We start from the raw sequence: 21780 nt of genomic DNA on the forward strand, positions 1-21780 counted from the left end.
CCTTTTGAAAAAAATGGAAAAATGTGTTAGACAGCCATTTAGCTTAGCTGCTAAGTCTAATGACGTCACCAGCAGGCTAGAAGGAAAAGATATATTGGAAATGTCACTGTTGTGAACACAACTTATGAAATGTCTATGTATCTGTTTTTCTGCCTGTCACTCACATATTTCAGCCTCTGTGGCAGACCAAGAAGAGACCACAATGGGATGTTTTGTAAAATCAAGGGCAGGTAAATACTGCTGTTTTCTGACTCTCCACTCAGAGGCTTTTGTCGACATCAAAGAGATGAGGAAGAGGCTTGACTGTGCATCTAGACACATTTCCCTGCTGGAAGCAATAATCCCCTTGACATTTGAAATTACTGGAACATGAAAAAAGACAATGTTTATACAGATTCAGAGTACAGAATGAGCAACATTTTGTATCCACATTATAAGAACAAGCATTTTCTTTTCTCTCTTTGTGACTTCTATTATTGTGTGATGAGGGAAAAAAACCTCCTCATATTTCCAATTTTAAGCATTTTAAAATGTTCTGATAAAAATGTTTACTTTTCTAATCTCTGTCAGTGTCTCAAATGGTTACACTTAGGAAGTCCATTCATTTTGCCTTGTAACATGAGAACGAGTACGAACCTTTCGGTTCACCAGTAACCTTCATCTTAGTGATCTGCTTTCATCGTGTTTTCCCTGAGCCTCAAAATGACTGTAGGTAGTCGAGTGATTTCCCATATATCATTTATTTATTTAGTAATTTATTTATTTGTGTATTAATCTATGAGCTATGTATTTAATAATAAATAATGCACAGTTCTCTTCATGAGATTCATGTAACATCAGGTCTTTTCAGTGGTCCTTTGTTTTCTGTTTGGTTGGAATATAGGGCAGTACAGTTTGGGTGCTCTTGTCTGAGACAGTTTGTGTGCTGCTGTTTCGTAACAGTTTTTTGCGGCAGCCGGGGTTTAAGAGACCTTTTCTGGGTAGTGTGTGAGCCCCTGTCATCACCTTCAATGGTGAGGAGACGTAGGAGGGGTCCAGACAGTTATGGAGGAGTGAGTGCTCAGAGGAAGAACGTTTGGGGGCAACTGGGCTGGCTAGGAGGCTGGGCTCAGTATCGCTATCTGGTGTAGCACAGCCACTCTTGTCCTCTTGTAACTCTTCTTGCTCCTCCTCCTCGTCATCGTCACAGCACAATGCATGGTACAGAATTTTGTCACTGAAACGGACTCTTTCTCTCGTGCCAGATGTACGGGAGGTCTTTTGGCTGTGCGTGGAGCTGCTGGCCTCCTCGCTGGATGAATCTGGAGTAATAATGCGTGGCCCGTTGGGGATGGGCAGCCCGCCGTTCATCTGGGAGTACACTGAGGCAGTGGTGGGGGGTGGGGTGGGGGTCTGGGTCTGGGTCTGGGTGGGGATAGTTCCACGACCCAGCTCCTGTCGCAGATCCCCAGGTTGCTCACTAGATCTGCGGGCAGTTGCACCAGTGGCCTCTAGGTAACTGCAGAACTCCCAGCTGTCAGAAAGCACATCTGCATTGAGGAAGTCCAGTCTAAAAGCCTCTCCCAGACCCCGCTCACTGCTGGATGTACTGCTGGCTGTGGCCACTGTCCAGTCATCCGGCTCCAGGTCAAAGTCAAAGTCAGACGTTAGTTTATCGATTTGACCCACCACCTGGAGACGAGGAAAAAAACACAAAAGAGGAATAATGAGATATTGTAGAGATGCAGACAAAAATAACTACAGACAAAAAGTGGAATAGGATGAGATATTCAATGTATTATACTTTTATCCATATGAGCACCATTGCTTTGTGGGTGGGTTAGAGCAGTTGGTTGAATATCAAGACAACGATTTAGGAATTACCATATTGTAGCGAACATGGAATAACTGAGCCTTAATCTCTGGGAGACCCATTAACATTCCTATGTTGGAGTTATTGACATACAGATCTGCACACAAGTTTACACAGATCCCCAGAGGCTCCACTAGCTAGGAAGAAGACATACACTCACTTCTTGGAATTGTCCATTTGCAGTCGAGATGACTTTAAAATTCCTACTCTACTCCGCAAACCCCACAAATCTGCCACAAGACCAACCAGATCAAAAGACTTAAATTATGTCTTAGCAGCTAAAATATAAAAAGGACATTGAAATGTAGAGGAGGACCTCAGACCAAAGACTCACCATATGCTCTCTCCTATCTAAAAAAGGAAAAGCTTGCAAATCACAGATCTTCTGACAAGACCTCTACATCCTGCTGGAGGGAAGGCTCCTAACACTGCCCGGACTCTGCCACATTCCAAAGTAATTCCAAAAGGATGTTGTTATGTGTACCATTTTCATGTGCATTATTTAGAATAGATCAACTAAACATAATATCACTGTACAGGTCATTTAAGTGTTTTATTGAGATCCAGAGCTTCATTTTGATACCACTTACAAGATCGTATGATCGTTTAAGAAAAACATTTATTAATTAAAACATGGCTAATTTGTCCATGGAACCACATTACCATCTAGTGGTCAGTCACAGAGCATTTAAGCCTAAAGTAGTGAGTTAATAAGACAGCTGAAGACAACTCATTTATTAATCCATTTTCATGTTATGTATATTTCTTTGTGTTAACATGGGATACAATGACATGCATTTTAGTTTCCACCATTAAGAAACGTAACTGTTCATGTAATTTAAAAGTGTCTCTATTGTCTATTTTGCACGTAACTCGGTACTTGTGATGATTGTCGTTAACCTCGTTCTGCATATTACTAATGTATTTATCAAACCCCTTTGAACTAATATGTGTTTTAGCCAAGATAATGGAGAATTGAATGATTTTTCAATCTCAAACTTGAGCACTAGAATTCAACTTTGAACTGTATCTTTACACCTCCAAGACAAAGGCCATAAAGATCCTAGTCATCCCATTTTCCTGAAATTGGAGCCTAAGTCCGCCTCCCATTCCGCCCGCAGAAATTAAAACTCCGAAGCTGAGTAAGAGAAGATGGGAGAAAGAATTTCGAAGGAGAAAAATTTTAAAAGAAGTCGAAACAAAGAGATTTTCAAAGAGATGTCTTGTTCGTCTTTTGTTAGCTACTTGTGCTCTATGTATCTTGTTTTCTTCGCACATTTTAACCTTTGCTGCTGTGTTTTATGTTACATGGTAAACTGGAATTTTTCATGCAAAGAGCAATTGTAGTTTGTATAGCTTATTTTTTGTTTGTTTTGATTAGCTATTTATTTTTTTTAACTGAATTGAAGTTAATCTTACCATGGTCGGCTTATTTTTACCAACCAAACTAACTTCAAAACTCAAAATACTCAGGTGAACGCACCTATATACATTTTGTTTCTTGACGTGACGTCTTGCAACATCAGCCCGAAGCTGCGTCTCTGATGTGAGAACCTACCCAACACATGCCATCCTATTCAAGGATCCAGGCAGCGGAATCAGGGAAACAAGCTCCCTTTGCCTGCTCTGTGGGTCATCCTGGCTCACAAGAAACTAGGTGTTTCTGGGTGTGTGTGTGGCTACGACGACAACCAAAGTAGGATTCATCTTCCTCTTTTTCAATGTAATGGTTGGTGGAAACTGTTCATTATCTAAAAATTACGAGCTGTTATTTAAGATCTATTTTAATGGGTTGTTGTGGTACCTTTTGTAAAACTGAGGTCATTTCAAGGAGGAACTACTGAGTAGCACAGTGAGGCTGTTTCAGATTAATTATGATATTATTCTGTCTTCGAAGATGGTGCCCATTATCGAGGTTTTCTTTTGTTTTTCCTTGATTTAGTAGTGACTATAAATTCTTTAGAGATTTACAGTTCTCAAAGGATGAAGCGCCATTATTAGTTCACTTTTGAATCAAACATAACTTTAGATTACATAAGATTAGACTTGATTATATAAAAAAAAAAAACTTCAATGACCCCTTCTCTCCCCATAGAGTACATTTATCATCCCTAAAATATAATATCCCTGAGCTGCTCTCTAACCACCTTTTATGATAGCAGATGAGCTCATTAGTAAATGAGAGTAAGTTAACATGAGCTTGTACACACTTTTTTTTATCAGAAAAACACGTTAGCATGCATGTGACAACTTTTCAAACAAAGTGAAATTCAAGCAACGTTAGTTGACTGTTTCAGTTGGACTAGGTGATGGTTGCAAAATTGGAATATGCAGCATTTGCACATGCAGAATGACATGTTAACATCAGGGCTCTTACGCACGTCGCACTGTCACACACCCACGTGTTGCAGTAAAAAAAAAGAAAGAAAACAGCTCATTATGACCTCAGAGCATAAAAACGGGAGACTGAGACTACTAGAGTTGCCTAATTGGGGATTTGCTGCCCCGGCCTCTTAGCCGTTTCCACATGTCTCTCTCTGTCCCAAAACTACAGTCAAAGTGAATAAATTGGTTGTATAGTCACACCTTGAATTGGACTTACAAAGGCAGGAGAAAAATCCAACTTGAATTAGCATTTCCACATGAGCAGACATCATTCTCAAGTGTTTCCTTTATCAAGCCACAGAGTCCTTTTAATCAGCAAGGCTGGGTGGCGAACTTGCACACATTGCTCTTAACCATGAAACGCAACTTCCACCCAAAATTTTATAACTATTTTTTTCCAGGAGCACAAAAACACTTCACTTGCTGGGTTTTGGCAATGGCATTATTTCCTTAGAGTTGGAAATTAAAACAAATCGGTTGCGCTGAGAAAAACTATCATGTAAGAGCGCAATTACATTCTTTTTACAACACCGCCATCACCTTAATGGACACCATTTTGTTTCTTTTCATGGTGACATGTCAACAACTCATCATGTCAATACTCTTCCTTCCTGTTTAGCAAATAATGTTGCTTAAGGTAAAAAAAAACAAAGTCCTGTTCGGTGTTCAAATCCATTCTTTGTATGATGCCCTCATCACCATTTTGGCATCAACAAATTTGACGCTTCACATGCTGTTGCTTTCTCAATCTCTAAATGTTGCATAATTTCATATAATTTTAAGGCGGCTTTTTGTCTGTGTGAACAACTGACCCATGGGGTCATTTTTAGGAGGACAATCCACTCTACGTCTACTCTCCTGCGCTATCAAAGGTATCGTAATATTTTCAACTTATTTGGATGGTGTACTTTGCTATATGACACAGCAGTTATGTTATGTCATTCTTTGATAGTGACTGCAATTTGATACGTTGTCTCAATGGTCTACTTTTAAGTCACAATTTCAGACCAGTTTTGCTGTCTGATTTAAAAAAAAAAAAAAAAAAAAAATAGAAAAAATATTTCAATGAGAGCAGCTTTGTTGTGAATTTGGCTGTATTAATATATACTATGTGTGTGAACCGAACAGAAGCAAATTGATGTAAAAGCTTGGCACAAAACAGAATGCCAAATGTGATGTCCGGACTGACTGACCGAGGTGGTCATGTTCAGAGATCTAATCCAAAGTTGTACAAAGACAAAAATTATTTTCATTTTCTAGATGCAGTTTAGAAACAGGAATCCCGATTAAACAAGGGAGAAAAATAAACTTAATCAAAAGTAATGATTTCAAACTAGCTTTAATGTAAACCTCTATAACAGTTTTACTACATTCTAGATTGATTTCCATCCACTAAGTTGAGATTTATTCACAGCTGCTAATAGACCTGTGTTTGCCATTAGTACTTGCAACCATGCAACTTTCGTCCATAAATTTTTAATTGTTTGTCCATAGTTTGTTCTTTGAAATAGCCTTTATTTCCACCATGGCCCTCTGAGGACAGGTTTTGAAATGACCTCTATGCAACATCAAGACAGAATGTGCCATATCTTTTTTGTCTTGTGTTGGACTGTAGCTACCAGCATGAATGAGATTAACCTTGACACACACACACACACACACACACACGGCTTTACAGTATGAACTCTTGACACATGCTTTTGTTGCTTCTATGTTGATGTTTATGTAAATCCCAGGGCTTTTTCTAATGTCTGTGTCAAAGGAAGTAAACTGAAATGTTCAGCTACTGTGTGGAAATATATCACTTAAAAGCATTTCATTTATTGTTACCTCAAAATTGACCTCAGTGCTTCTGCCATCAGCAGCCACAGTGTTGAGTGCTTGATGAAAAGAATGCACTTTAGTTTAAATTATGCTGGTTTGCTGACAGCACCGAAAATCCAAGCCCTCTATACTTGACATTTTAGCGCCTTCAATCAGCATGTTCAGCTCTCAACAACACGCTATTGTGAAATGAAAACACTCGACATTAACAAAGCTTGTAAATGATACATTTCCCAAAACTATTCAGCAATTAAGCACAGTGTTTAGAGCCCCACCCCTACACACAATGTGAGCACATGTGTTTGCAACATAATTGCAGGTGAACAGCAGAGAAAAGTGTGTATTGTTACCTTGAGATTTGTGGAACACGATTCTGCTTCTTTTTTTTTTTTCTTTTTTTTTTTTACCCTGCCTCTATAATTATTTGCAGTGTTTGCTTCTCTTGGGCTCTTATGACTACAAAATGAGTATGGTTGTATCACATCTCCAAATGGGACCCCTGCATGTAGAACTCCAGTCCTTTTTTTTTTTTTTTCTGTGTACAGCCTTTAAACAGATTTTGTTTGGTTATTGGTAAACAAAAGGACAAAGTCAATCATTTACAATAAAAGCCAAAAGCTCAGGAAAAGTCTTGAGAGTACTCAGATTGTTTTTTTTTTGGTTGTCACTGGTAAAGTAGAGCTTTAGTTTACCATTTCAAGTAATCAGTTTCTAGTTAGATACTTAATAGAATAATAAGCAATCAGTTCCTGTTGAGTCTTTATTGTATATGCCTGCATATTCTGTTTCAAAACAGACAAAAAAAGTAAGAGAGAAACAGAAAGTAAATACCCAACATTATTTGTGTATTTTTGCCCTGCACAAGTCAGAATGCATGTGCAGCTCACTCAAGCAAGACGACAGAGATGACAGTGTTTAACTGGTGGAATTCCTCATATTATTCTGAATTTGTGAGTGAAAAAGACAATAACAACGAGGTGAAATGCATATTGGGGCTGTGTGGCAGGTGTCTTTAGAGCTCAAAAAACACCTGCAAGCTAAGCACAGCCTGCAGATGCAACAACGTGATGTGGCAGAAGCAATACATTTTAATGTAAATGTACTGCCTTAGCATTTTTACAAAAGCACACGCAAAATTGCAAAAGGGTCTTCATGCAACTCAGACTCAATCTCTATCAGGTTACCTTTGTCGGCAAGTAATATAGTAATCCAACTAGTTATTTTTTAAAGGCAGTAATCCTCTAATCTAGTAATCTTTTGAACGTAATGTCCATCATTGCTGGGAAATAAGATGTTTTAGTGGACAGTTCTTCTTTGGTTTTAGAGGAGTGATATCTGTATAAATCCAGAGGTTTGATTGGGTTGGAATTTATTCAAATTATTCACCCATAATCTTCTCACAATTCAAACAATGGTAAAGGAAAACATGTATTTTACATTCAGAACTTTTGCTTAGTATTTGGTTGAATCATGTTTGCCAGACATTCTCAAATCTCCTTAAAAATAATCATAGAGTCACAAATTTTCTTATTTTCTTAAAGACATGTTCACTCTCAACCACACACAGCTATTTTCAGGCGTCTCTAAATTCTTACAGCTCTACAGTTCTCCTGACCTCATGCATGATGAACATACATCAGTTTATGGAATTGCAATATAAACCATTGGACCTTGTCGCCAGTGATGTTATTAATTATATATAAAAATAATGAATTGAGTATTATTATTAATGAATTCAACTAAGTACAGTTGAAGAGGCACTTGCATACAATGAAACAGAGCTCGCTTGAGTGATGAGCGGATCACAATACTTGTGTAAATGGGATATTTTCGTCTCCTTTTACTGAATTGACTTGAGAATTGTGTGTGGACTAAGAAAGAAAAATATCTAGGTCTGTTTTGAGTGTGAACGTGTGTGTGAAACATCAAAATGTGGAAAACTTGAAAGGTTCTGAAAACTTTGTATCAGCACTGTAACTCTTGAAGTCATTCCTCAGAGACATTTCATGCTGTTATGTCAGACCACCTGCATTTGAATTGAGCTGTATGGCTTTGCATGCACGGAACTGCCTCATCTGTCAATGAGCTTCTCTGCCGATCTGCCAGCCGTGGCATCGTACACCTCACGAGGACCTGGACTGTGCTTTCCTGTTGGCAGACTGCCTGAGGGAATCGGCCTGTGTGAATTCTGTAATACTTGAATTACTCAGCCTATTTGCTGTGTGATTTGCAGACTTTTACTCATGGAGCTGTTAATGTAAGATGCTACTCAGAGCCAGGGGGAGTCTAAATGGCTTTGTTTACTTGATTACACAACTCAGTTTATTCAGTATGTTAAAAAAATAGTTTATCAAGTGTATTTCACAACATCATCTTCACACAAAAAACAGGTTTGTGGGTAGTAATTGTTATAAAAAACAAGTTGTATTTATAAGTCTTATCATCAGTCAACTTTAACACAATTGATATACTGTAGAATGTAGCTGTATCTCGTCAGCAGATCATGAAAGGTGCTTATTTTTCTCTTAAGAATAATCTGTGTGCTTCAACTGCTGCCTGACCCCTCCCTGCAGCATGTTGTAGGCCAATTTAGCTTCATAACTCTCTTCACTCAAAGGGTCTGCGGAATATTTCTAGGTCACAATGCATGCTTTATGCAGCCACGATGAACTGTGCTCTTTTCTTCCAATCAGAGAATGTGTGATGATGGAGCAAAGGAGTGAATTGGATGAGCAGACTACTGTGGCACAAAAGGATGAATGAACACATTAGGAGCAAGTTATTAGCATTGCGTACCATGTTTGAAATGGAAAATGTATTATGAAAATTGTAAGACTCAAAAATAGAAGGGAGTTATGTCATTGTACTATTAAACAGTTAACTGGTTACTGAGTATCACCTATTCGAGTGTCTGAGAAATTTGATTGCGCAAAAAAAGCCAGTAAATCAGAAACACAACACATGGGTGGACAGTGTCACCCTGACAGCTGTTGCCGTAACCTCTAACAAAGTCTGTCAATGGGATGTTTATTTTTGACTTCCTATTTACTTTGTTCCTCCAAAAATGTTAAATTCTGAAAAATCAGCTTGATGCTGTGACAACCCCTTTTGGTTTTTATGGCACTATCATATGCAGTTTATAATGCAGAGATGGCCTATTCTCATGACTGAAAGGACTCAATTTACAACACAGTTAGGCAATAATGTTTAAATATGGATAGAAGTGGTGAGGATTTTGCTCAACGCAAATGGTTTAAATGGTTTAAGGTATGGTATGATAAATCAATGATTATGAGCAATTTTTGAGTAGAAATATAGAGCATCGATCCACAAACACAGCAAACAGCACACACATATGAAATGTATACAGTCCAAACAGAACAATAAGTGGTTTCACTGCACACTATCAGCCAGCAGCGATGAGTCAACTGTGGTCACAGCACCTGATCGTCTCAGAGCTCAGTCATATCAGAGCTCTCAGAGGTGCCTTAAAAGAGAGTCTGCTCGGCTTCTAGGGTTTATTACTGTACCTCAACACCTGTCTGAGATGATTGGGCCGGGTAATTGAGGGTCAAAATGAAAGAGGGGTCTTTGAGCCTTGTGTGTGACAGAAAGTAAGAGTGATGGGAATGACGAGCCACGATTATCCAACACAAGGCCATCATCAGTATTGTAAAGACTCTTAAAGAGCCTCCTCTCTGGAAGAGAGGAGATATGGGAAAAGCAATCGGTACCTTGCAATGTCATGAAGACCTGTCTTGTGCATAAACTTTTTATCTCACAGAATTAAGAAAAACAATACATTTTACAATGGGATAGTTTGATGCTGCTTCTGACAAACTGTTTCTCCATAAAAGCCGTGCCAGTGATTGCATTTCTCCTCTCACTGACCATACAGCCCCCATTTACTTTTTGTGTTTATGAGCAAACTTTTCTTCACTTATTAACAACTTAGCAACTTAAACTTTTCTTCACTTATTAACAACTTAGCAACTTAAACTTTTCTTCACTTATTAACAACTTAGCAACTTGTCTGCAATTGTTTGCAAAAGAATCAAGCATCAAATCTTTTTTGGACTAATGGCTACCTCTAAGTGGCGGGAGCAAATTCAGCTTACAGCTGCATGTACATGTGAACTTTTTCATTTATCCTTTTGCTCTCACTGGAGCGGTTCACAGCCGAGTGTGAAGCGGCTGGGATGAGAATCAGCACCTCCAAATCTGAGACCATGGTCCTCAGCCTTAAAAGGGTGGAATGCTCTCTCCGGGTCGGGAATGAGATCCTTCCCCAAGTGGAGGAGTTCAAGTATCTCGGGGTCTTGTTCACAAGTGAGGGACGAATGGAGCAGGAGATTGACAGACGGATCGGTGCGGCGTCTGCAGTGATGCGGGCTCTGCACCGGCCCGTCGTGGTGAAGGAGCTGAGCCAGAAGGCGAAGCTCTCGATTTACCGGTCAATCTATGTTCCTACCCTCACCTATGGTCACGAGCTGTGGGTAGTGACCGAAAGAACGAGATCGCGAATACAAGCGGCCGAAATGAGTTTCCTCCGCAGCGTGTCTGGGCTCTCCCTAGAGATAGGGTGAGAAGCTTGGTCATCTGGGAGGGGCTCGGAGTAGAACCACTGCTCCTCCGCATCGAGAGGAGTCAGATGAGGTGGCTCGGGCATCTGGTTAGGATGCCTCCTGGACGCCTCCCCGGTGAGGTGTTCCGGGCCCGTCCCACTGGGAGGAGGCCCCGGGGAAGACCCAGGACACGTTGGAGAGACTATGTCTCTCGGCTGGCCTGGGAACGCCTCGGGGTCCCCCCAGAAGAGCTGGAGGAAGTGGCCGGGGACAGGGACGTCTGGGTCTCTCTGCTAAAGCTGCTGCCCCCGCGATCCGACCCCCGGACAAGCGGAAGATAATGGATGGATGGATGGATTTTACTCTCGTATGCAGACAAAATTAAAGCATAGCCTTCTGCTGTATTTTTCCTAGATGACATTGTATTTGTAAAAATCTAAAGCTGCCTTTTATGCAGGCGAAATGGAAAGCGTTTCAGTCACTATTTTACACTTGTTGTGTCTGATAAACGGGAAAAAAGTTACAATATCTAATTGGAAACTGCTTTATCGGGAATTCAGCTGTATTAAGTTACCGTATTATAGTCAAGAGTGGAGAGTTGGAGAGAAGATTACAGATGTTAGGGGATGGCTGGCACTGGCTGAAACTGGAAAATACTTGGTACTTAACAACACTACTATCAATATGAATTTTATTAATGCATGTTCCAATCTCTAGGTTGATCTTTTTACAGATATTTAAGGTCAGGAGCTTATTTTGTTGTTCATTCTGTGTGAGAAATTCTTTGCTTGCTGCTGAGTAAACGATTGGAAATTGTCATCCTTTGCAGATCTTATATAAAAGTGTATCTTTACCAAATTTGTAATTGTGCTAGTGGAAGAGTTATCGTGTTTTGACATTAATATTTTAGTATTTACTAACAGCGATGCAGTCTATGCATATGTACAAAATAAATCAGGTGTGATTTACCATAATAGTGTAGACATAACACCCTCACAGGGTTCATTTGAAATGTTCACCGTGTGAGGGGAATTTTCTGTGGATCACTTCAATATGCTGCGTTCAGTTGGTTTCTCTCCATCTGTTACTATGACACCCGTTCTTCCAGGAGTCATTTTCAGAGTAGACAGAGAGAAGTTTGCAGTGCTTGTTTGTTAATTATGCAGCATCCAGCTTCCAGCATGGCTTTACTTTTTTTCAAAGGAAAATCTGAAATGTTCAGTGGAGCCCTTCAGATAAATCAAAACAAGCGTTATTTCTTTCTCAACATGCCACAGTAGATTTCCAGCCTGCCCTTACGCTGCTGTTCCAGTGCTGGAAGCGGTTAATGCCAGTTTGAAGGTTTCAGCAATTATCAAAATGGTTTGCATGCTGGCTTCAAGAGTAAATCAGTCACAAATATTGTTTTTAGTGCATTTAGCTCCAGCAGTTTTGCATTTTTTTCCTATCTTTATTTCCACAAGAAAAGAAGAGGTGAGCATTCAGGCCTCTCATGTTGTAGAGATAGGGTTTATCTTATCCCCCAGCAGATAATTTATCATCCCTAACTTACTCTAATAGGATATATTTACTGAATTCACAAGAAAAAATGTCTATTGACTTGCAAGCATGTGCAATCCTTTCAAGAAATCTCATTTTCTATTGGATGAAGAAGCATTTTGGGATTTGGATATTTGGAATTGTGTTGCATACTTTGGAACATCAACCAGTTGTATGTGAATTTCATAAAACATAGAACTACTCAGAAAGGCTTAGCTTGAACTGCTTGAATATATTACAAGAAAGCTATGTAGGTAGCTCAGCTCGATGGATAGGCAAGCTGACAGTCTGCGGGTGTGAATACCCTTTACTGGCAGGTTAGTCAGTTTGATGCACGTCATGAAATGCACAATTGCGGGCCGACAAAGCTTCAGAGGTACAAGACAGTCTACCTCAGAAAGTATACTTTATGGGTCCTTTAGCTGCAAAAATGTGCTGCTGATCTTTGACCATTCTGTACATTATGCTGAGCAAATGAAACAACGCCTGAACAAGGCACGTTAAGTGTTGAAGTGTTTGCATATTTCTATGTTTGTGAAGCACATACAACCACTGCATGCTCCACTCGCTTCATTAGCATGTTTCATCTTGTCAGACTCTGTGGGACCAATTTCTAAGTATGCTTCTGTAGAGATGTTAGCAAGGCTAATTCCTGTATGCTTACTGTTCGAGTTAGTATATTTAGTGTAGTTGGGATTCCAGTGCAGTTGACTCCACAGAGATACAATGTGTAAGCGAGTGGACGGCATTATTGAGAAGCCAGGGAGACTTGATTTAGGTCAGGCCATCTTGATTGGTGAGATGTGTTGCGTGGTCTTGGCACGCGGATGAAGTGTCCTTTGAAGTGTTCGCTGGAAGCATTTGGTATAATTATCCTGTCATGAGAGTGGCTGTAAGCCTGAGACTTCATTAGGCACATGCCTGCTGCTTTTTCATCTTTTCTCAAAAAACACTCATCTTTATGGAGGCCTTAAAGTGCTGAACAACACTGTCATGAGCATCGTGCTAGCACCTCCTGACAACTCACTAATCAAAAGGATCATTACAAACTTCAATATATAATGGGCCTCATTTATCCCTCAGGAGCTTTAGAAGAGGTGGAGGTCTGCAGTCCTAGAGGCCTGGGAAATCTTCCTCTCTTCCTCAAATTTAGGTCATTAGATTAGACAAACTTATTTAACGGCCGTAGGACAAATTTAGAGAGGTTTATGCTCTAAGCCTGAAGAGGTTATGGGTTGTACAATGTGTGGGGGAGCAGGATGGGAACAGCAATAGGGAGGCAGCAAATGCAGCATGTGTTGTTGCTGGCAGAGCCCACTGATCATTTATTGAGGTTCTCCTTCATTGCTTCCATCCGTGCTGAGAAGCCTAGTGCCGGTAATGACCAGAAAAAGATGGTAAGGCCACGCTACGGGGCTCCTCAGTCTGTCTGCTTCCCTGAGATAGCAGACGGATTAGGCCTGTGTACTGTCGGGTCAGGCTGCTCACATGCGCAGGAGAAAACAAAAAAGAAGGTGCAGCCAGGCCACACTGGCCCAGTTTAATGACTCAGAAAAGTTTTCATTAACTAGGTTTTGTCTTTCTTCAGTAGGGCACTGACAGTGTAAAAAGAAAACAAATGTTTGTGTGTGGGGTGTTTGTGCAGTAAATGTTGCTGACCTGGGCCAGAAAGATGAAAGAATCTCTTGGCCAGTGGGGAGAATGCAACACTGGGAGCTAGCTCAGTCCAGTCCAGCAGTAAATCTTTCACCCTGATATCTCACACTGCCAGTTTGTCTACAGGCCAAACTAGTAAGCAGATAAGCAATAAGATTGTTCTTGAAAGACAAAAAAAAAAAGAGATTCAGAGCAGTTCTACAGCTATGTGGTTATCCTATTATCCTATGACTGCTCATAATTTCTGTATTGTGAAATATTACAATTCGCTTTAGCTACCGTTGATTTGATTTGTTCCTATAAAAATGCCTCACATAATTCTTACTAAGGCAGTAAATTGATGTAAACATGTTTGTATACAAAAATATCACTGTATGATACAGAAAAAGATATATTTCCAGGCTGTCAAAGCCTGTTTGAATCACATGCTGTGCATGGTGAAGTACAAAGTTAATGCCGACTGAAAAATGATTATATACACATCTCATTACAAACTGAATCATTATATTGGAATAATTGATTTGGGTGCATCTTGAGCTTAGTTGTTAGTCTGTGCTATATGCGGTTTAGAGGCACTGAACCATGCAAGCAGCAGTTGTAGCTCAAGCTGTAAATCACCTGATAGGATTGTGGTCAATATCTACATTTCTAAAGAACAGAAATTTGCCAAAGAATAAGGTGCAATTTGAAATCTGGCAGTTCACTTCCTCACTTTAAAAAAAAGAAAAAAAAAAAAAAGAAAAAAAAAGACAGCATCTCTTGGCAAAAGGCACAAATATTTAAGTGCATTTCTGAATATGATTGCAATTCAGAATTGGTCATGAAGAGAGGACCAAAAGAAAGATTAAGGAACCAGGCAGAGGGTATTGGCAGAAAATCATCATCTTCACCCACACTTAAAGACTTTTGTTTTTTTTTAAATACAACATATAGATCTAGAATATTTAGGATCTCATTGTCAACTTTCTTTCCACTTGTACACTTCTCAGTAGGGCATTAATATCTTTGTGAAAAAAGACCTGTAATAGAATCTCTTCATAACATCAGAGTTGATTAGCACCTTGTTAACAGTCACATTATCACTCTTATACAGTCACACGCTGCCATCAATGTTGAATTTAAGTGAGAATGAAGCTGCAAATTACCCTCTTAGAAAATTATTTTGCCATAGTTTGTCTCTTCTGAGTTCTGTTTATGATTGTGTGAGAAATTACTCATGTCAAGAATTATCATGCAAAAGCTATTACATGTCTTCTTTTTCCATTAAAAATCCTTCTTGTCAGGTTCCCGTTAGGGCTCCTATCGCAGCCTGTGTTATGGTCACAGTTCCAGTAGTGTAAATGGATTTGCACACACCCCTAAATCTGGAATTACACATCATGTTTCCAAAAACTATCATGTTGGTTTTTGGATTATTTATTTTCAGGGTTTTTTTCTAAATAGGGGAAGAAACTGTTTTTACAGTGTGGGCTATGGGATTCTGCCATATTAGTGGGGAGGTAGATGGGAGAGATGAATATAAAGTCTGTCTGTCTGTCTGTCATATGGGGTTGTGTAGAGCTGGACAACTCAGACATGCAGCTTACTGTTAATCACTCAGGTATCGTCAATGACAACTTCTGGACTGTTGAGATAACTGCCATTTACTGCATGTCAGCACGTCACAGTTGCTGCTGTGCTAACACTTTGGAACCCACTTGTTCTTGCTAAATAAAGGCAGCAACATCACATGGTGCTTTGTTATTGATGCAATTTGTCTCAAGTCTGGCATAAATAGCCAATGAGGGGCTAATTTAGTCAAAGTTTCTGTAGCTGGAGGATGTTAGTTGTTAAAGAGTCTACAATTCTAACAATTTATCTTTTTTTCTACCTTTCCTCTATACGACTTGCTAATGTATAAGTATGGAAACGATAAATCACTATGAGCCAGATTTACTAAGCCAGGCAAATAAGCATGTGGACAAACACAGCACTGAAGGGAGTCGCCATTTCTGTGGGTAAGTTTCTAACATTGAAATGATCTATGAACACAGCGACAACCATCTCTTCTCAATAACCAAGCAGTCTATCAGGAGTCTCAAAGGACTCATGCAGAGTCTCAAAGAGGCATACCTGTTGATTATCAGGGGGCTGGAATTTACAAAAAGCTCAGGCACAGCTTCTTTCTTGTACAAACAAAGTGGGATATATAAATATATCCCTGCTCACCTTTTATATTGATGAAAATATATGAACTGAGCTGTTTGACTCTGATTGAAATACACTGTTCATCTTCCCACTTCATTGACTAAACTCTTACTTTCACATAAAAGCACCAAAGCCTGAATCTTATGAAGCTTATTGACTATTAAATATCACTTTTTTGTTTTGTTCAGAACATGCTTTGTCCATCCATACATCCATTTTCTATACCCGCTGAATCCGTCAGTCAGGTTACGGGGGGGCTGGAGCCTATCCCAGCGGTCATTGGGCGAGAGGCAGGGTACACCCTGGACAGGCTGCCAGTCCATCACAGGGCCACACAGAGACAAACAAGACAAACAGCCACACACAATTTTTTTTTGCTGTGAGGCGACGGTGCTAACCACCACACCACCGTCCACCACACCATCATTTTTCGAATTGTTTTTTACTATTTTGATTTTATTGCCATTTGACTTTAATTACATTACCAATATTTTAAATTGTTTTTTGTGTGTGTTATTCCTTAATGCTTGTGATTTTTTTGATTATTTTATTTAATTTTTTTCATGTTTGCTTTTGCTCAGTTAAGCATTTTGAGTTGCATTTGTGTTTGAAAAGTGCTAACAAACAAAGTTGTGTTGAGTTTAGGGCCATAAATGGCATTGAGAGATTGTTATAATATGAAATGTTGTTTTGTATATAACGCACTGCAGTAACAACAGTCGTTGTAGTCCACCTCTCAGTTCCTGTAAAAGGTTGCTTGTGAATATAAACTGACTATAACCCCTGAGACACTGCTAGAAAAAGCTCCTGGTCATTAGGAAGCTATATTTGTCGCTGTACTATTTGTATTCGTGATCCTAAAACCAAAATAAAAAAAAAGGATAAATGTTGGTTTTGAATTCTCATCTATAAAAATGACGGTATGTCATTTTAAAGCAACAGAATTCTTCATAGATCACTACAAGAGTAGCTTTCTGCTCACTGCAGTGCCTTGTCCTTGCAGCAGTCATATCAAGCACAAATTTTGAAGATATGCCTCTTTTGGCTTAATCAGCTGTGCACTGCATAATGCAAACCTTTATAATTGTGTTGTTCTTTTGATTTCTCTAAATATTTCTCCCCAAATATTGCGTTGTGATAGAGAAAACCTATGTACATGTGCAACAGGGACAAGATTAAAAAAATGTATATACTGTGTTTATGCTATCTACCACTGTCTCTCTTGAATAATCCCAACAGTCATTTTTAAACACAAAAAACGGTTTGTGCCAGATACAAAACTGTTAGAAAATCTCTATCCTGTGTTAGTAATAGGACAAATTGTAAAATGTGTTCTGAAATGTTGTCATTTTTCCACCAAAAATACCATCCTGAGCCTTTTTGTTGCAGTTGAAACAAATTCACCGGCATCTACCATTAAGAAAGGGGAGTTATAATGGAACATCAGCTGTCAGGCAAACATTGACAGAAGTTGTCTTAGGCATATGAGCGACTGGTGCTGTTAATTTCCTGGTGACATGAGCTAGTGATATATAGTATGCACTTAATATATTCTGTCAAATATACTAATAGTGATGCATATTCAATTGATGATTTATCAAATATAGCATTGCATGCCATGACACACATCTAAGATATTCAATATTCTGTACCAGCTGCAATTGTAGCTCTCATCCATATACTATACTACACACTGAGTGTTATGAATTATGAACTTCTCTTCATTCCAAAGACAGCCCTAATTCTATGTGGCTGGCTATGTTATTCATGTATTTATTTAGTGCTGGTTAATTGTGCTTGGTCTGGACATCAGTAGCAGCTGTAAGAGTAGTAAGATGATGTAGGACTAACTAACATTCTCTCAATACTAGGGCTTGTGTCTATTGCATTACAGTTGATAACCCTTATTAGCTGGCACATTGTGGGATTATTGATCAGTATTTTGCCACTGTGCTGTTACAGTTTTATTTTTACGATGTGTTTTCCTGTGAGTGTAAGTGTGCAGCACATAATATAATTTTTACGAAAAAAAGGCAAAACAAATCAACAGAATGTTAAGAAATACAAGCTATTATGTATACCAAGAAACTGCAGTCAGCTTGTTGACCAACTGGAATCAGCCTGCACACCGAGTAATGCCACTTTTTACCTCAATTGTTAATTACATTTAGCGATGTACAAAACTTTTGGACAACTACCACTGGAGAGCAACAATTTCAGGCTAGCAACCCCAGTGACTTAAAGACATGGTTGGTAATTCTGTTCAGAAACACATTTTGTAATACTGGGTGAAACGGTCCGTCTATCCTGAGAGAAATCTATACAAGATGTATTTAGAAAAAGGGACGAAAATAATCAGACCTCTGTGGCAGCTGCAGGACTGAGAAAAAGCTGGATTGGAGCGCCTGCAAAAAACCAATCAGATGCCTCTGCTTTCTGCCCACGCCCCCCTCTGTTGGCTCCCTGCTCCGTGTGCGCACGCGGTTCTACCGGCTTTGGATGAAGCACTGACGGAATGGGGAAGGGGGGGTGGAGCTTAGAGGAGGGGCCACTTTCGAATCTTGCTAGCTCTCTTGCTAGCTCTCTAGGATTACCTACCATAGCTTTAAAGTGTAGTAACATGTATCAAGAACTAGGTTTTTGGAAAAAAATGTTAAAAAACTGTAATGATAATATTTAGAGCTATTTTAGTATCAGAGTTTTGTTTACCGCTCAGAATGAGAGTGAAAATTAAAAAATGTGTCAATGTAAATAACAGACTACAGTCTTAGAATTACAAGCCTGATAGGTGGCAAAAAGACCAGGAAAAAAAGGATTGGGAGAAATATCACCAATCTATAGTGTTCGGAGAACTAGTAGAGAACTGAGCCAGTGTGCTAGTAAATTAGCAACGCTGGCTAAAATAGAGGTGAAAACGTACTGAAGGAGTAGGATCAACAGAATCTAATGCTAAAGAATCATCTGGAATGCTATTGGTCACATTACTCAGTCTATAAAATAGGGAAGCTCTGCTTTATGAGACCACCTTGGAGCAGGATAGGCAGGATAAATCAAAAACATGAATGATTAATTATTTGATTAGAAAACAAGACTTCAGTGCACAGCTTTATCTCTGTTAGGCTGTATCTCAATGGTCCCTCACTGTATGTACTTTGGTCTCGTCCATTGGCGTCCTGGCAGTCTGATGCTGATGGAGTAGTGGTACAGGAGAAGAACCTGCACGGAGTGAAACTGCTATCTGCATTTAGGTTCACACAATTTTGGCTTATGCATCACATCTAGAACTCCATCAAATCTTGAGGTACACAATAGATAATACTGATCATCTCCATGCAGTAGGAGTGTCTGTGGCTGTCTTCTACACAGATTTGAATATCCCCTGAGTTAGTTGAAAAGCAAAAATGTATCCATCATGATGGAGGTGGTCAAAGTATCTCAGGGCTAAATAACTGAAAAAATGAGTACCGCCGTCAACTATATGATTTTTTAATGTAATGGAAATACAGTATGTTTACATGGCTTCACCTCAAAACCCGCAAGCCAATCTTCTTTAATCCCCAATCCCAATCTCAAACCAATCCCCACTTCTAACTAAGCAAAGAACAATATTGTAGCTAATTAGTGTGGATTTAATGTGGATCCGAATCTTTGGGAGGGCCCATTGACATTCTTGTGTGGGAATGTTGACTCAAAGATGCAGACGTGGGACTTCCACACCAGGAGGAAACAGACACTACCTTTCTTTACAATACCCTTTGTCCTTGGGAGACGAGTTGATGGACTCTCTCCTACCAGACCTGTGCCATAACTTATCTGGAGGACATTAAAATACCAGCTAGCAAAAGTTATCAGTGAATAAACAAAAGAAACATTTCATGTGTAGGCAGAGTGAGGAGCCTCAGACAGACTTCATGTTCCTCCCCCTACCTGGACATGTGAATCAAAGAATGCCTTGACATGTATCCCCCTTTTATCTAACAAGACAAGAAGCAGACCTCTCACACCTCTACAAAATATTTTCTTCAGATTCATTCTCAGTTGGATTATTAAAACTGTGTTAAATGTGTTTTATACCTTTGAACAGGTCCTTTAAGGTTTTCAGTAATATCATAAGCTGCATTTTGATAACTTTTTCATGATCATACTTGGCATAATAAGGAAGAAATCATTATTTAGGAAAAGTACAAACTTTTCTATGGAGCCATATTGCCATCTAGTGCTTTGTAGCACTGAGTAGTTACGCCTAAAATAATTAAGGAATCAGACATTTATATGAAGTAACTCAACGGTTAACCGATGTTCCCTGTTGTTTCTTTTTGTGCTCAGGAAGATAACATTGTTTGGTTCTTTATTAATTTCGTAACTTTACAGATATCTGAATTTGAGAGGTATCCACACCGTAACCCCTGTTATTTTAGTTCAGAGTATGTAGTTTATTTCACGTCTTTTTATTTTATATGTTTCTTTCAGAGGGCTGTACGGTGGTGTGGTGGTTACCACTGTCACCTCACAGCAAGAGGGTTCCAGGTTCAACTCCCAGCTGGGGCCTTTCTGTGTGGAGTTTGCATGTTCACCCCGTGTATGCGTGGGTTCTCTCTGGATACTCCAGCTTCCTCCCACTGTCCAAAAACATGCATGTTAGGTTAATTGGTGTCTCTAAAATAAAAAAAATGTCCTTAGCAGTAAGTGTGGTTGTGTGGTCCTGTGATGGACTGGTGACTTGTCCAGGGTGTATCCTGCCTCTTGCCCGATGACCGCTGGGATAGGCTCCAGCCCCCCATGACCCAGCAGGTATAGAAAATGGATGGATGTTTATTTCATGTCATGTTTTCAGAACCCTCTAGTGTGTTAAGACAAACGAATGGAGAAATTGAGTTTTCTTTGATTTTTTGAAACTCTTACCACTAGAATTAAAACTTCTGCTTTGCTCCCAGCCAAACGCCAAAACGTTTTCATGCATATTATTGGCTCCATCTCCTTGGCAACGAGAAGCCTCAGTGGAGAAAAGAGACCACAACTTGCCAGGCACGTTGAAAGTCCACAGCAATTCATCCGCAAACAGCTAACAGCCGAGAAAGGCCCAGAGACAGCGGATCCTAGAGAGACCCACTTGGATACCGTTGGCCACTAACTGGGCTAAGTGTCAACCAAAGTAAGGTCTACGATCTTGTTCACCTTTTTGGACGGTACGGTGGTGTTGAGAGAATTCACTGTTAAAAATCATAAATCACTGAATAAAAAGACCCAATTTTAGCAATTCTCCATTTTCTTGCTCCTTACCCAAACCACAAGGTGTTCCCTATACCGCGATACATAGTCCGCACACTTCTCCTGTCTGTACTTTAAGGTTTATGTTTGGTTACATCTTTCAATGAATACTTAATACAGTATATACTTTAAAAAACTTTGGTGAATGGTTCTTTATGTAATTTATGTCAATTCAAACAAATTGAAGTAGCACTGTGAGACTGATTAAGATGAATGAAAATGTTCCTTCTGCCAAACGATGGTGCCCCAGTTATCGAGGTTTAATTAATCTAATAGTGAGAAAGCTACAATATTGACTATTTAGCTATTTAACAACCAAAGGCAATCTAGAATATTTTGCCTTGAACACAACTCAGGCTATAATATGATAAGAGAACTGGAAAATACGTTTCAAATATCAGTTTCCTACGAATATATTTACGTTAATTTTTCATTTGCTTAAAATTGATGTTAATTTTGATTGCAGCTTATGGCAGTCAGACCACAGCTCGGAGCGCCTCTCCA

General features: G+C 39.4%; 1 protein-coding gene across 2 annotated transcripts in view; it reads right to left on the reverse strand.

The window, feature by feature from the left end:
* Positions 1 to 738: 738 nt before the first annotated feature.
* The window catches only part of insyn1 (inhibitory synaptic factor 1), a 51187-nt gene continuing 30145 nt past the window's right edge, over positions 739 to 21780 (reverse strand). For both annotated transcript variants that reach the window (XM_075464191.1, XM_075464199.1), the window contains exon 3: positions 739 to 1671. In XM_075464191.1, coding sequence (XP_075320306.1) covers positions 847 to 1671 — 825 coding nt within the window. In that variant the 3' untranslated portion in view covers positions 739 to 846. The remainder of the gene's footprint in view (positions 1672 to 21780) is intronic.

The sequence above is a fragment of the Odontesthes bonariensis genome, chromosome 1 (assembly GCF_027942865.1).
Source record: "Odontesthes bonariensis isolate fOdoBon6 chromosome 1, fOdoBon6.hap1, whole genome shotgun sequence".
Classification (NCBI taxonomy): Eukaryota; Metazoa; Chordata; class Actinopteri; order Atheriniformes; family Atherinopsidae; genus Odontesthes; species Odontesthes bonariensis.